The sequence below is a fragment of the Dermacentor andersoni genome, chromosome 2 (assembly GCF_023375885.2).
Source record: "Dermacentor andersoni chromosome 2, qqDerAnde1_hic_scaffold, whole genome shotgun sequence".
In the NCBI taxonomy this organism is placed as follows: domain Eukaryota; kingdom Metazoa; phylum Arthropoda; class Arachnida; order Ixodida; family Ixodidae; genus Dermacentor; species Dermacentor andersoni.
In genome coordinates, this window is record NC_092815.1 from 134,398,085 (window position 1) to 134,411,050 (window position 12,966).

Sequence of the window (12,966 nt, forward strand, 5' to 3'; positions counted from 1 at the left end):
CAACACTTCCCGCCTTAGACGCGGGAAGTGTTGTAAGGTGTTGCGTGGGGTTCAGTTGTTCTCTTATGCTAGGGCTGCGCGGTAACGCGTCGCGTAACTTCGCGACCGGCGCCGTTGCAACGATTGCATTTGTGACAACTGCATACAGCACAAATACGATCCACCGTTTGGCGAGACAGTTATTGCGCTGCCCATGGACTTTTCTTTCTTTCATTTTTTTTTTCATAGCTAATAACAATAAAACCTAGCTGCCTGCTTATCTGCGCGCACGTCTCGTCAAATTTTTTGACGCCACTGCGCGAGTGACCCTACACCCTACTTCAGGGGCAGTCTACTGGTGCCCCTGTTGGTCCATGCATCGTGAGCCCATCAGCGCTCATAGACACAGAGAGAGCGAGAGCTCCGTATTCTTGTAACTTTTCGAAGAGCCAGGCGTGCCACGTGGAGCAGTGACACAAGGTTGGATGATAGACCTCGACGTTCACGGAGGGACTAAAAAAAGTTTGGCCAACACTAGTACGCACGTGTTGCGCATTAGGAACCAAAACTTGGATGAGTTCGTACATGTACGTTTGTATTTGAAAGAACTGCATCGAAGAAAAGCTCGAACTACTGCAGTGTCATCTGCATAGTCTGAGTAGAACGTGACTGTTACGTTACTCGGTAATACGCTTCCTCGGCTTTAACATTGGTGAAGCCCTTTTCGAGTGACGGTATAAGCATATGTACCGCACGTTCGCCTCATACGTTTTCCCGGATTCCACGTTATACCTCTGCGTTCCCGTGAAAAAAAGAAGAAAGAACTCTTCTGAGAGGTTAAATTAGTACGATTAGGGCGTGTTTATATTTGGCAAGGATGGTAAGCCAGTCAACATCAAACAAGTCACATCGTCGTCATCAGATCACGCAGTGGCTTCTTATGGGTATTGTGGGCCGATTAGTGGCGGGTCGTACCCATAATCGTGCGTATAGGTTGCATCAGTCAATTGCAACCGAAAAAGGGGCGTGCGCGCTGGAAGTATTATGTGGAAGAAAATGCTGTAGTACCCAATCCAGTCTATTTTACAGCGTGATCACGCGCGTGGCACGCATGCTTCCTCAGAGACATTTGCACCGGTGTCCTGCATTTCGTAAAGGTGCATTACTGTTCCATAAATATCATGTGTGCTTCATACGTCGGCTGTGCTGTGAAACATGCTTAGAAAAAAAAAAAAATTCCTTCCGACACCGGGAATCGAACCCGGGCCTCCTGGGTGAGAGCCAGGTATCCTAACCACTAGACCATGCCGGAGATGTTGCATTGCGTATTGTAAAACTATTATATACTATATAAAATAAAATGTAGGTTTCTATGTTATGCATTGTTACGTTCTATTGAGTCAGTGAATAGTGCGCATTCGGGTACTTATTTAGTTACTTATTTTTTAGTACATTTGCTGTAACTTGTGTACTCTTTTTCAATCGCAGTGCCTTGCAACAAGCACACTTCTTGTAGTGCGATTATTGGCGCGTGCAGTTTATGTATTGCAATTTGTTACTACGGATGCAATTAGCCTGATCATTGCGATAAAATTATTTCTGGATTTGTTAGCGTCGTTAACACGTTTGCAGCGATAGTTTTTTCAAACAGCATGACCCGATTTTAGGCTTGGCCACACTGTCGCCGCAAATCAAACGCAATCATGGCGGCATGTCGTCTGCTGGGCAGATCTGCTTGCAACATCAAAAAAACAAGTTTTGTCTTCCAAAATCAGTTAAACCATACAGTACGGTCTGCGAGGAGCATTCAGCGCTCTTCTAGGGACGGCACTGAGGCGTTTGACGACAGCGGCGTTTATTCACAGACGTCTCTCCTTGAAAAGTATTTGAGTGCCAAGCAAGCGTGCGAGGGTGCGTAGTTTACTCAGCTTTGGTGGACTACTATTCGTTTCACTGGCGCTCGGCATTACGCACGCGCCTTATGTGTAGGGTAGGCAAACTCAACTTCCGTAGTGTGACTGCAGCTTACTGGCGCTTCTTTTACTGCACAATAACGTCATCCCCTATTCTGCTATCATGTCATTGACCTTTCTGATACAGGGGTGACAAGTGGTGTCGTCGCTACTTCTCGTGTCTGACGCGGTAAAGTTAAGAGACGTGGGCACAAGGCTTTTCTTGTCGGATAATCTGGATCCTTGCCGAACATTTTGTTGGGCTGTTTTCTTGTATTTACTTGGCTGTGTTACCTCACGATTACGTCTGTTTATTACAGCTTTGCCAACGCCGGAAGTGAACCCCTTCGGCGTATTCGCCAATAATGAGCTGGATATATCACAGATCGAAGTGTATGGCTTCGATTATGATTACACGTTGGCTGTGTACACAGAAAAGCTTCACTACCTCATCTATGACCTTGGCAGAGATTGGCTCATCAACAAGTTCAGGGTGAGGTTCCCTTTGTTATTGTTTTTTTGCTACCCCTCCTTTTTTTTTTTTTTGCTTCTGGATGCTCTGTGACAGCTTTTAAAGTTATGAGGGGGAGAAAAGTCTTTTCTGACATGGCTAGCAAATATTCATTCTGACTGCAGATGTACATCTAAGCTGATAAATGTATAACAGGATGGGCGCTTGGGCAAGATGGTTCGGCAGTATGAATGGTACAACTGCACAAAACACGTGGAAGAAAATACCTAAGGCACACGCATTGTCTATGAGTGTCTTATGTCTTTCTTTTGTCGATGGCTTTTGTGCTGCCATACCACTGATAACAGTATGTCAATAATATTTATGGGTCTGGCAGAGAGAACTTAACATTGCATAGTTAGTATTAATACTGCCACAATAACAGCTGTCAAAGCCTATCCCTAACCAGTATTGTCATAAAAATGATTGGCAGTACAGATTTTGCATGTTTGTGCCGAATGTTGAAGCCAGCGAACACAAGTCCTCTTAGCTACATCACATATCAAGATATTATGAACTGTCAATATTTTGAACCATACAGCGAGGTGCCCTAGTTTGTCACCACCTCAGTTCTTTTTTTTTTATGCACATATTATTCTTTGCCTACTTCAGGAATTTTGAGCCTATGTATCTAGCCTTTATGCCAACACGCTGACCCAAATTGTCTACCTGCTTGGGTTTGTTATACAGTCATCATCACGCCATTTTTATGATGCGCTTGTCGTCATCCCTTTGTCCTCACATCATCATTGCCACTGTATCGTCGTCAAACAGTTGTCGTTGTGCATTCATTGTCATGCCGTCGCGATCATTCTGCCGTCATTCTTTTAACTCTGACATCCGACTTTCGTCATGGCGTCACCATACCGTGGTCAACATGCCATCATCATCATCCTGTCATTAAACCATCGTCATCACTTCAGTATCATCATCCCACTGTCGTCATACCACCTTCGTTGATCCACTATTATTCCTTGTTCGTCGTTCTGTCATAATTATGCTGTCATCAATCAATTGATGACATCTATTTTCATGTCATCGTTGTCACCCGTCATCGTCATGCCATCGTCTTCATACAGTTATAGTGTTATACCATTGTCATAATTTAGGAATCAAGATTTCATTGTCTTCACGCTGTCATCATTATATGCTTTTGTCATTCTACCTATATAATTCCTTCTTTGTCATTCTATCGTCACTGCATTGATGTCATACAGTCGCTGTCATGCCTCCATGCTCGTGTGCGACCTCTGAAAGCAAGTACAGCAGTATATCACTAGGTGGCATCGGCGCCAGGTGCTATTGGCAATATCACTTTATTGCCATCACAAACACCAAGCGCGGAATGGGGGTAACTGGATAACACAACTACACATGTATACTCCTGTACCTGGGAGATGGCACTCCCCATAATCAGGGTCCACTGACCATGCTCAGTTTATCTGCTGAACTCAGTGGCCAGGTCCAGTACACAACAACCAGGGTTGCTGTTTTTCTTAGATTTGACACTTTCCAGCTTTGATTTTTTTGTTTTGCTGCTTTGGACATGCACTTTCTAGCTACAATTTGAGGATCTAAAGACAGACAAGAGCTAAGCATAAGCACTTAAAGTATGTATGGGTTTCTCTGAACTTTTGTACCATGCCTACTATAAAGATGTTCCAGGAAAGAAAGCTGTATGAAACAATAGATGTACTACAGCATGTCTTTAGGGCACAATCTTGCTGTCTTCTGTTCATGCTACCTTATATTTTCTCTCTTGCAGTATCCAAAAGACATTGCACAACTTGAGTACAGGCCTGGCTTTGCGATTCGAGGCCTCCAATATGACATGAAAAAGGTGAAGTTGACGATCGACTTCATTATTAAGTTGCAGCAGTGTCAATTCTGCCATTCCCTTGATAGGCTTTGCAGATTCTGAAGGTAGCGGTAGGGCATAATGCAAGAGTAAAATTATTCTATTTTGCCGCAGGTAACACTCGTGGTGCACTTTTCAAACAGTGTTTTACTGCAGATAAAAACTCAGTACTGTAATAAAAAACTCAGTGCCCTTCCACTCTGTGGAGAAGGATGACCAGCAAAGCTGTGTATGTGGGCCCCTTAACGGCGAACTGCACCTCCGCCACGGGTCAGCCCGGCATTGCATTATCTTCGGGATCGGCCCATGTAGGGGGAGTGCTTAACGCCTGCTTCACCTCTGCCGCTGGTCGGCCCAGCATTGCAGTATCTTCGGAATCGGCCCATGTAGGGGGAATGCTTAACACCCAGTTCACCTCCACCATGGGTCAGCCCGGCATTGCACTACCTTTGGTATCGGCCCACATATAGGGAGTTCTGTGTCTGCACATGGACATGATCCTGGGGAACTAGCCCTTAGAAGCTTCGCTGTAAAAATATGTGTTAGCTTTTGAGGAAAAAGTTTGAAGCTGGCTCATGCTTTGACCAAGACTTAATGCTTTCATGCTGAAAAAGCTGGACAGTATCATCTGAAGGGGTACTCATACTTAGCATAATGAGGCCCAGTCCTGTAGCTCAGCATAGTGTAGTGTTGGGCATTCTTTTATGTCTCTTGCACTCTTTATTACTCATCAAAGATTTATTCCTGCAGAGCTTGTGCAACAACCATGCATTCTACTGTTCTTCTTTTGAAACCTAATCTTACTGGATAATGAGACCTAATCTTCCTGAAACCTAATCTTGCTAATCAATGTTCGTGCCTTTTGTATGTCACCATGCAATAAAGCACCTTCAGTGAGGAGGCTGCTACATGAAAAGAACAAGAAACCTGTTCTATACCATTTCCTTATATGCTGATATGTTTTTCTATATTTGATAGGGCGTGCTTATGAAGATGGATCTCTTTCACCAGATACAGTTCTGCAGTGTTTACAGGTACGGTTGGTGTCCCAGTTGCAAGTCCACTTTGTCTTACAACAACTGTGCCCATATTTAGTAGTTCTTTACATGTAGGCACTGTTCTTGATTAGCTTTTTTTCACTTTCGCTTTGCCATATAGCCATTATTTCCTTGCTTCCAAAGCTTGAAGATTGCTTTCTATGTTTATCTTATAGATTGTCTTCTATGTTGTGTTTTACCTTTTTTTTAATTTGACCTCACTTTTTCCTGAACCCAGAAATCAAACTTCATTTCCTTCTTGATGCAGCTCTCATAATTTGCCACTTTAGGTCCTCGTCTGGAATGTCTGTGACTTCTAACCACAGCATCAAATGCTGTAACCTTAAGTTACCGTGAAAATGTGAAGAGATAGTGTCTGCTGTATTGCATATACATTTCCCAAGTAGAGGACTAAATGACAGCATGAACTGCTGAAACTTTTCAGAGGCCTTACACCACTCAGCAGTGAAGAAGTAATCAACACCTATGGGGGATCGTACATTCCCCAGTACATGATAAGAGGCAATGCGGAACAAGTAAGTACACAAATGAGGCATTCTTTAACCTATATAATGAAAGAAGTGTGTGATTACTAATGAGTGTTTTAGCCTTCTGCCTATAACAAGAAATACAGTACAAATGGAGGCAGGTACTAGCACAGTCAGCTATCCTTTTAAATGTCTTGGCATTTAGTAGAGTTCATATCCTTAGCATCAATGTCATCATGAATCAGTCCCAGTTGACTTGCAGTCATAGTAAAGGACCTCAAAATTGAAAAAGGTGCAACGCAGTGAGGATTGAAATCCAGGACTGCAGATTCCAAACAGAGCACTCTGCCTTCATGCCGTAGAAGGTTGTGGCGTCTGCTTCCATGTACAAGTATTTAAGAAAGTGTACTTCCTTTCCTGTTTTCCTTTTTTTTTTTGTAAAGCAATTGTAGAGAGACATCAGATGAGAGTAGGTATCTGCAAAATCATTGTGCACATCTATTTTTACATATATTGTCTTGCAGGTTTTCAAAACGAAATTAAGCTTAAGAAACCAGTCCATATTCACATTCCAACTTTTTAGTTTCTTTCTCTCAGTGCACGATAGGCAACTGCACAAGGCAATGAACGTGCTGGCATCACATAAATTGTAGCTTTTTCTATCCTGCATGTATCTCACAAAGGTTTTCTCAGACTTGACGCACAGGTTATGCAGCTTTGATGTAAGCTGTTGCTACAGAAAAGAAAAGGGAGAGAAAAGGACTTTAGCAATAATTCAACGATTCTGTTACTTTTCATCCTTTGTCAATGTCCTGCACAGCACCCCACCTATGTTATGAGTCACCTGATCAACAGAGCTGTACATATAATAGGAATAGCACAGAATCTGGCAAAAAGAATTGCTACATTATACAGTTGCACCTTGATATAACAAACATGGATAAAATGAATTAATGGAACAACGAAATAAATCTACAGTGTTCCTCACCGATACAATATAATGAATATATTATTAGCACTGATTGCTTTCGAAGTCATGTACCAACTAGCTCACCAATGCACGCTATTGTAAAGGATATATACTTATGACAAACATCTGAGAAGAACATCTTCACACATCAAATATAATGACAATGTTTTCATGCAGGATAAGTCTTTGTTATAATGAGATTTGACTGTGCAGGCCCTGGTTTCTTTCCAGTAACACCAGTTTTCATCATTGTAAGCTACTTCATTGGCTGTTTGAGAGCATCTTTTATGCTGTCCGACAGACTGGGGCCTCCTTGAGCAAAGTACTTGGCCAATGTAACGAGCGCAGATTGTCGTTTTGCCAGGCAACCCCAATGTCTGACCATTTCATTCTGACTGCTGTTTCTTTCTTTATGTCTCTTTTATTACTCATTCAGTGACGCCACAGAGAGCGAGCGAGTCCTGTACTGTCTACTGTTGTGTCGTTAGGGACGTGCCCACCAGCAAGGCTTTGCATGGTTTGAACGCGTGCCCAGCTTAATGAACACCGTGTTGAACAGATCTTAAAGTGCACCAGCACACATACAAAAGGAAGCCGGTGCACTGCAACATCTCGCCATCTTGTTTTAGTGAAGGCCAGATCTGAGCTCGTATATGCAGCAAGCGATGCAGTTTGCATTTGCAGCGACTATAATCTGCTCAGACACTTCCAGTTTGGACAAAGTCCCTGTAGTTCTTCTTTTGAGTACAATATATTCAGTCATTAAAGTGGGGAAATGTAGCGTCGCAATTCTCACCGTTTAACAATGACGTTTTCTTGCATGTGTATACATTTAGAGCTGAAATTTTAGCATGCACATTATACTACAACACTGATGGCTAGAAGCAAAAATTAAGTGCTGGCAGCTACAAGGTTGCTTAAAGGCACTTCTCTAAAAAGCTGTCTTAAATTTGTGTTTCTTATCAAGTGATAAGAGAAAGACAGCTTCTTTTTGCATAAATATTAATTAGGCAGAAAAGAATCGGGTCCGTGTTAGCCTTACGGCTTGTGTGCATGACTGGGCACTCGTGGCTCAGGCAAACTTAATTCATGTAATGTAGTACATTATAAATTAAAAATAAGGAAAAAAGAAAACGCAAGAGCCAGGGTAGTACAAGCGTTCACTGAGATTACTCAGTGGTATGACTAATTTTCACAGCCTAAAGCAGGAAATCATAGGTATAGTACTACCACTATACGGCTAAAAGCTTGTCGTGCAAACAGCAATATTATTAAAAACATGTACTGCACTTTGAGATATCACAGAGAAGTACTGACGTTGAAGAGGGGCTTGTGGACTTGCCATGAAGCTTCTGACAGAGAAATCCTTGTCTGGCTCTTTTTGACGCAGGGAGCTCGAATGAAGCAACTCAACGACCTCTTTTCCGTTCCTGAGATCTGCCTGCTATCTAACGTGACCGAGTACTTCGAGCGGCACAACATTGCCTACAACCCAGAGATTCTCTTCTTTGACATTCAGGCAAGTATCCTTTATGGACTTTGAGGTAGGCTTAAAAGAACACTAAACGAAAAAACAATTTCAGATATATTAGTACATTACTCTTCCTCAGTGTCAAAAAAAAAAAAAAAGCCACTCTTTACTTGGGAGGAGGCTTTGTAAGCCAGGAAAGATGCAAAAATGGAAGGTAGGTAATGATGCTGCCTTGAAGTTTTCGCACCAAGTTGCCATGTCGTCATGGATTTTGTCGGCTCAGGCCTAGTTAATTGTTTACTCATAGAGATAGACTACATTGTATTCTAAAAGAGCCAAGCCAAAGACTGAACTTTGGAAATTTCAAGAACTTTTACTGTACGACAACAGCCAAAATATGAATAAATACTTTGACTTCCGTGAAATCACATTGACATACCGGTGCTGAAACTTCGATGTGAAATTCAGAGTGGAATTTTGACCGTCATTTTTTTTCTTTAATTACTGAACTTTTATCATAAACAACTACAATATTGATTTGAAGTCATGCTTGATTAACTGATAAAAGAGCTGAAAGTTGGGCTAGTTGGTCTTGAATAACCTTCGCAGCTTTTTCAGTGCAAGAAACGACATGGACGACAAAGAAGCACATATAGACAACGGTGTTCATGTGTGCATCTTTGTCGTCTGTCAACCGGATTTCTGTCATGTTCGTTGCAATTATTTAATGATATTTATTGTCCCGTTACATTGACGTTCCTCCTGATCTTGTTTTGGAAAACCGTCAGAACCTTAAACATAATACAGTCAAACCTCCAGGACCTCAATTAAACAAATTGAAATACAATGGATTATTTGATATAACAATGTAAATATAAAATTATCCTCAGTAATAAGTAGACTTACATCAGTTTGACTCCTGTTGATTCATTTTTCGGTTATTTCAGTCTCAACCGAAGGTCCTGACCAGTGACCATGTATTTCGATATGCCCAAACTTTCGTTATTTCTATCCTAAAATTAGCCTTCACCGGATAATTCGAATTTTAACAGTCAGCATTTACGCACCTGACCCCTTTTGTAGCAGCATGTCTCAGCAGAGCTTTGGGGACAGTGAATGCATTGAACACACATTCATTTTGTGTCGAAAATGCATATATTCAGCCTGCCCTGGCAAAATTTTCAAGCAATAATGGTCTCTTGCAATGTCTGATTATGGTATTTACCAAAATCTAAATTGCACCTTTTTTCCCCGCAGGAAATTGGGCCGCAAATTGCCCTGCACGGTGCAATTTGATACAAAACCAAAACCGCATTTGCGACATTAATATACTTTACCGCATAACACAACTGTATTGCGGCAAAGCCGACTTTAAAAATACCATACAGCGCAGCTGAGTTAAAGAAACCAGCTGCCATATTGTAACACATATTAGACCCTTGCCCATTTTTCTTGCTAAAAAATTGAGTGCCTGTTATATTGCTACTTTGTTTAGGAGCTTTAATGTCATTTCTACATTATTTTTCTACTTTGAACTAGTAGAAAATGGGGGTGCGCTTGATTCAGGGGCGTGTTAGCATCAGGCAAATACTGCCAAATTAATGCCCAGTGCGTTTTGCATTCTTTCTGCACCTAGTTTAATTTGCTCTGCTGGTTAATTATATCAGTTTCGCCACACCTCTGAAGGCAGAATTAATGGAAGTCAATGGTTCAGTATGCAATGAAATCACACTTATATAACAAATATTTAATACAATGAAGGTACCTTTGTGCCAGATGCATCTTTATTATAACAAGGTACGACTTCTTTCTTTTTCTATTTCATCATGGTGATGTCCTAAATGTTGAATAATCCATAAATCTTCCACATTTGTGAAATGCGATGAGCAGCATACTAGAAGCTCTAGCTGCAATCAGATGTCAGTGCAATAGTTGCCTGTATGATTTTCCTTATTGCTCTCTTATCTTCTTTATAGAATGCCATTTCAAGCATTCATCCGGTGATCCACAACACACTCAATGAAAGCAACATTAGTAAGTGCTGTTTGTTCATTTATGGCACTAAATCCTAATACATACATACATGCAGAAGTTTAGCAGAGCTTTTCAGCTACATCTGGGGAGGCATACGAAATCGTGGTGTCCCACTTCTCTCTCTTTAATATTATTATTGCTTAGGCTGAAGCTATGCCAAGTTATAAGGCAAGTAAATGTAAATAACCTTAATTCCACTTTTTTTATTTCTTCTTATTCTCAAAATAAGTGCTGTAGGTGAAGGTACACATCATCAGCTGATAGAGGTTGAAGAAATGTTTGCAGTGGAAAGTCTATACTAATTTCTGCTGCATAATTCAAGACCTAGGTAACAAGAAGCTTGGAGGACATTGTCAGCGTGTACTATGTTTCTGTCCAATCTACCAATGACAATACCAAGAGCTACTATGTACCAAGACTTACGGTGCACAATCGAATGTAACTCCACGTAATTATCAGCTGTTTTAGTAATACCAGCATTTTCTTAGATTCTATCTTGAACACATAATGGTTTGGTAGTGGTTTCATATCAGATAAATTTAGCAAATTCTGACTTTATAAGAGCTTGTTTTGTGTGTAGTTAAACGACTCAGAACGAATGGAAATGTTCTAATTCTGCTAATAAATGGTTGCTAGCCAAGCTTATTGGTATAAAAACTTAATACGGCACACAGCGCAAGAATGAGACTGAGGCTGGAAAAATGGACACAGACGTGGGGTCCATCACGAAATGGACAGCACTTGTATTTTCTGTTCTTTTTTTTTTTCAGTCTTAGTGCCATTTTGCGCTGTGTGCCGTACTATGCTGCTGCTAATGAAGCAAATGGCAGGAGCCTGTGAAAGGCTCTTTAAGTGTGGTGTGATGATTTGGTGCATAGCTGTGGGGCAGAGCAAAGGACTGTCGTCAGCACACATTGTGCCGTTGGAAGCGATACACGCAGGGATTGTCACACTCTACTTATTGCAGAATATGGATAAAATCTGCTTACTCGCTGCTTGGTGGCTTTTTTTTTTGTCTCCCAGAGGACTACTTAGAGAAGCGTAGAGAGCTGGTAACTTTCCTAGAGCGTTTGAAATCAGCTGGCAAGCAGATGTTCCTGGTGACCAACAGCCCGTTCAAGTTTGTGTAAGTTTACCTCATTGATGCTGACAAATGCACACTTTATTTTTCTACTCTGGAGCAGAAGTGCCTTGGCATCTAGAGCTGCTGATTTGCATGGGTAATACAATTGGTTTTCAGTAGTGGCATCCTCTTCGCAGGTGTCTTGCAAACCTGTAATATTTGTCTCGGAGTGCTAAATTTTTGCCTGCTTTGTAGGGCTAATCGCTTATTTGAAGCGGTAATGTCGCCACCTGCATCACTGATGAATTTGTCAAGACATTAAAGGCACACGAAGGAGAAATATTAGAGGGACACTGGATAGAATAACAGTTTGAGCTGTGTTAGTAAATTACCCTTCTAATATATACAGGGTGTATCAGTGAACACTTTCAAAAATCTTTAAGAGCTTCCTGTGGCAGGTATCATAATTCTAGCTCATGAGCTGGTCTACTCGAAGCGACGGACAATACTTGCACAAAAAATTGAGATGCAGAATCGACGAATAAACATCTACTAATTAAGTTTTAACTAATTACATTATGGCCTGTATTGCAATTTACAAATTATAGCTGTGGAGTTCCAAGGCGGATCCACTTGGAACAAATTTTCAAGGTGATACCAATTTTGCTATAGAAATTCCCGAACTTTGCGGAGAAATGCATTGGCGTTCCAGTTAATTTGTTAATAAAACGTCGTTTCATGCACTGAAGCACACAAGTAACTGGAACGCCAATGCATTTCTCCGCAAAGTTTGGGAATCTATATATCGAAACTGGTGTCGTCCTGAAAATTCGCTCCAAGTGGAACGAAGTCCTATGCTAGGATTTGTAAATTGCAATATGGGTCATAAGATAATTAGCTTAAAAGTTAATTAGTGAATTCATGTTAATTAGTCAATTTTGCATTTTAATTTTTCCTGCAAGTAGTGTCCACCGCTTCGAGTAGACCGGCTGATAAACTAGAATTGAGCTATCTGCCACAGGCAACCTCTAAAAAATTTTGAAAGTGTTCGCTGAAACACCCTGTATATATATAAAGAGTAGCACTCTTGTCGTGAGAGGAGGCATGACAAGACAAAAAGACATTAAAACGAAAGACAGGCAGCGACACTGCCTTAAGTTCTTACACCAACTTGCCATGACGTCACAGATTTTGATGCCACCTGCTAGGCCAGTTATTTTTTATTGGTAAGGAGCGCCTTTGTATTCTAAGGGAGCCGAACATTGAACTGGGCAAGTTTCAAGATCGTTTACTGTGCTACAGTGACCCAAATACAAGAAAATAGTACTATGAAGTCTGTGATGTCATAACAACATACTGCCGCTATCGTTTTGGTATGAAATTCAAGAAGCAGAACCTTGGCCTTCATATTCTGTTGTAATAATGGAACAGTTGCCATAAAATTAATGAAAATACAGTTTTGAAAGGATACCTTATCAGTCTAATATGGTTTAGGGTTTCTCTTTAGTGTAGATGAATTGGTAAATTACACCCCTGGAGTACCAGAAATGTCAGTCTGACTGTGAGCAGAGTCTCGGGGAGCCGGAAAAGATGCAAAAATGAA

At 41.1% G+C, this 12,966-nt stretch overlaps 1 protein-coding gene and 1 non-coding gene across 2 annotated transcripts in view; one reads left to right on the forward strand and one right to left on the reverse strand.

The window, feature by feature from the left end:
* The first annotated feature begins 735 nt into the window (after window positions 1-735).
* Window positions 736-12,966, forward strand: part of Nt5c (5' nucleotidase C) — a 47,163-nt gene continuing 34,932 nt past the window's right edge. The window contains exons 1-8 of the mRNA XM_050187539.3: window positions 736-1,890; window positions 2,252-2,424; window positions 4,208-4,282; window positions 5,279-5,334; window positions 5,783-5,873; window positions 8,186-8,314; window positions 10,243-10,300; window positions 11,324-11,426. Coding sequence (XP_050043496.1) covers window positions 1,683-1,890; window positions 2,252-2,424; window positions 4,208-4,282; window positions 5,279-5,334; window positions 5,783-5,873; window positions 8,186-8,314; window positions 10,243-10,300; window positions 11,324-11,426 — 893 coding nt within the window. The 5' untranslated portion in view covers window positions 736-1,682. The remainder of the gene's footprint in view (window positions 1,891-2,251; window positions 2,425-4,207; window positions 4,283-5,278; window positions 5,335-5,782; window positions 5,874-8,185; window positions 8,315-10,242; window positions 10,301-11,323; window positions 11,427-12,966) is intronic.
* Window positions 1,220-1,291, reverse strand: TRNAE-CUC (transfer RNA glutamic acid (anticodon CUC)). Its single transcript has one exon. It is a non-coding gene; the product is annotated as a tRNA-Glu (tRNA).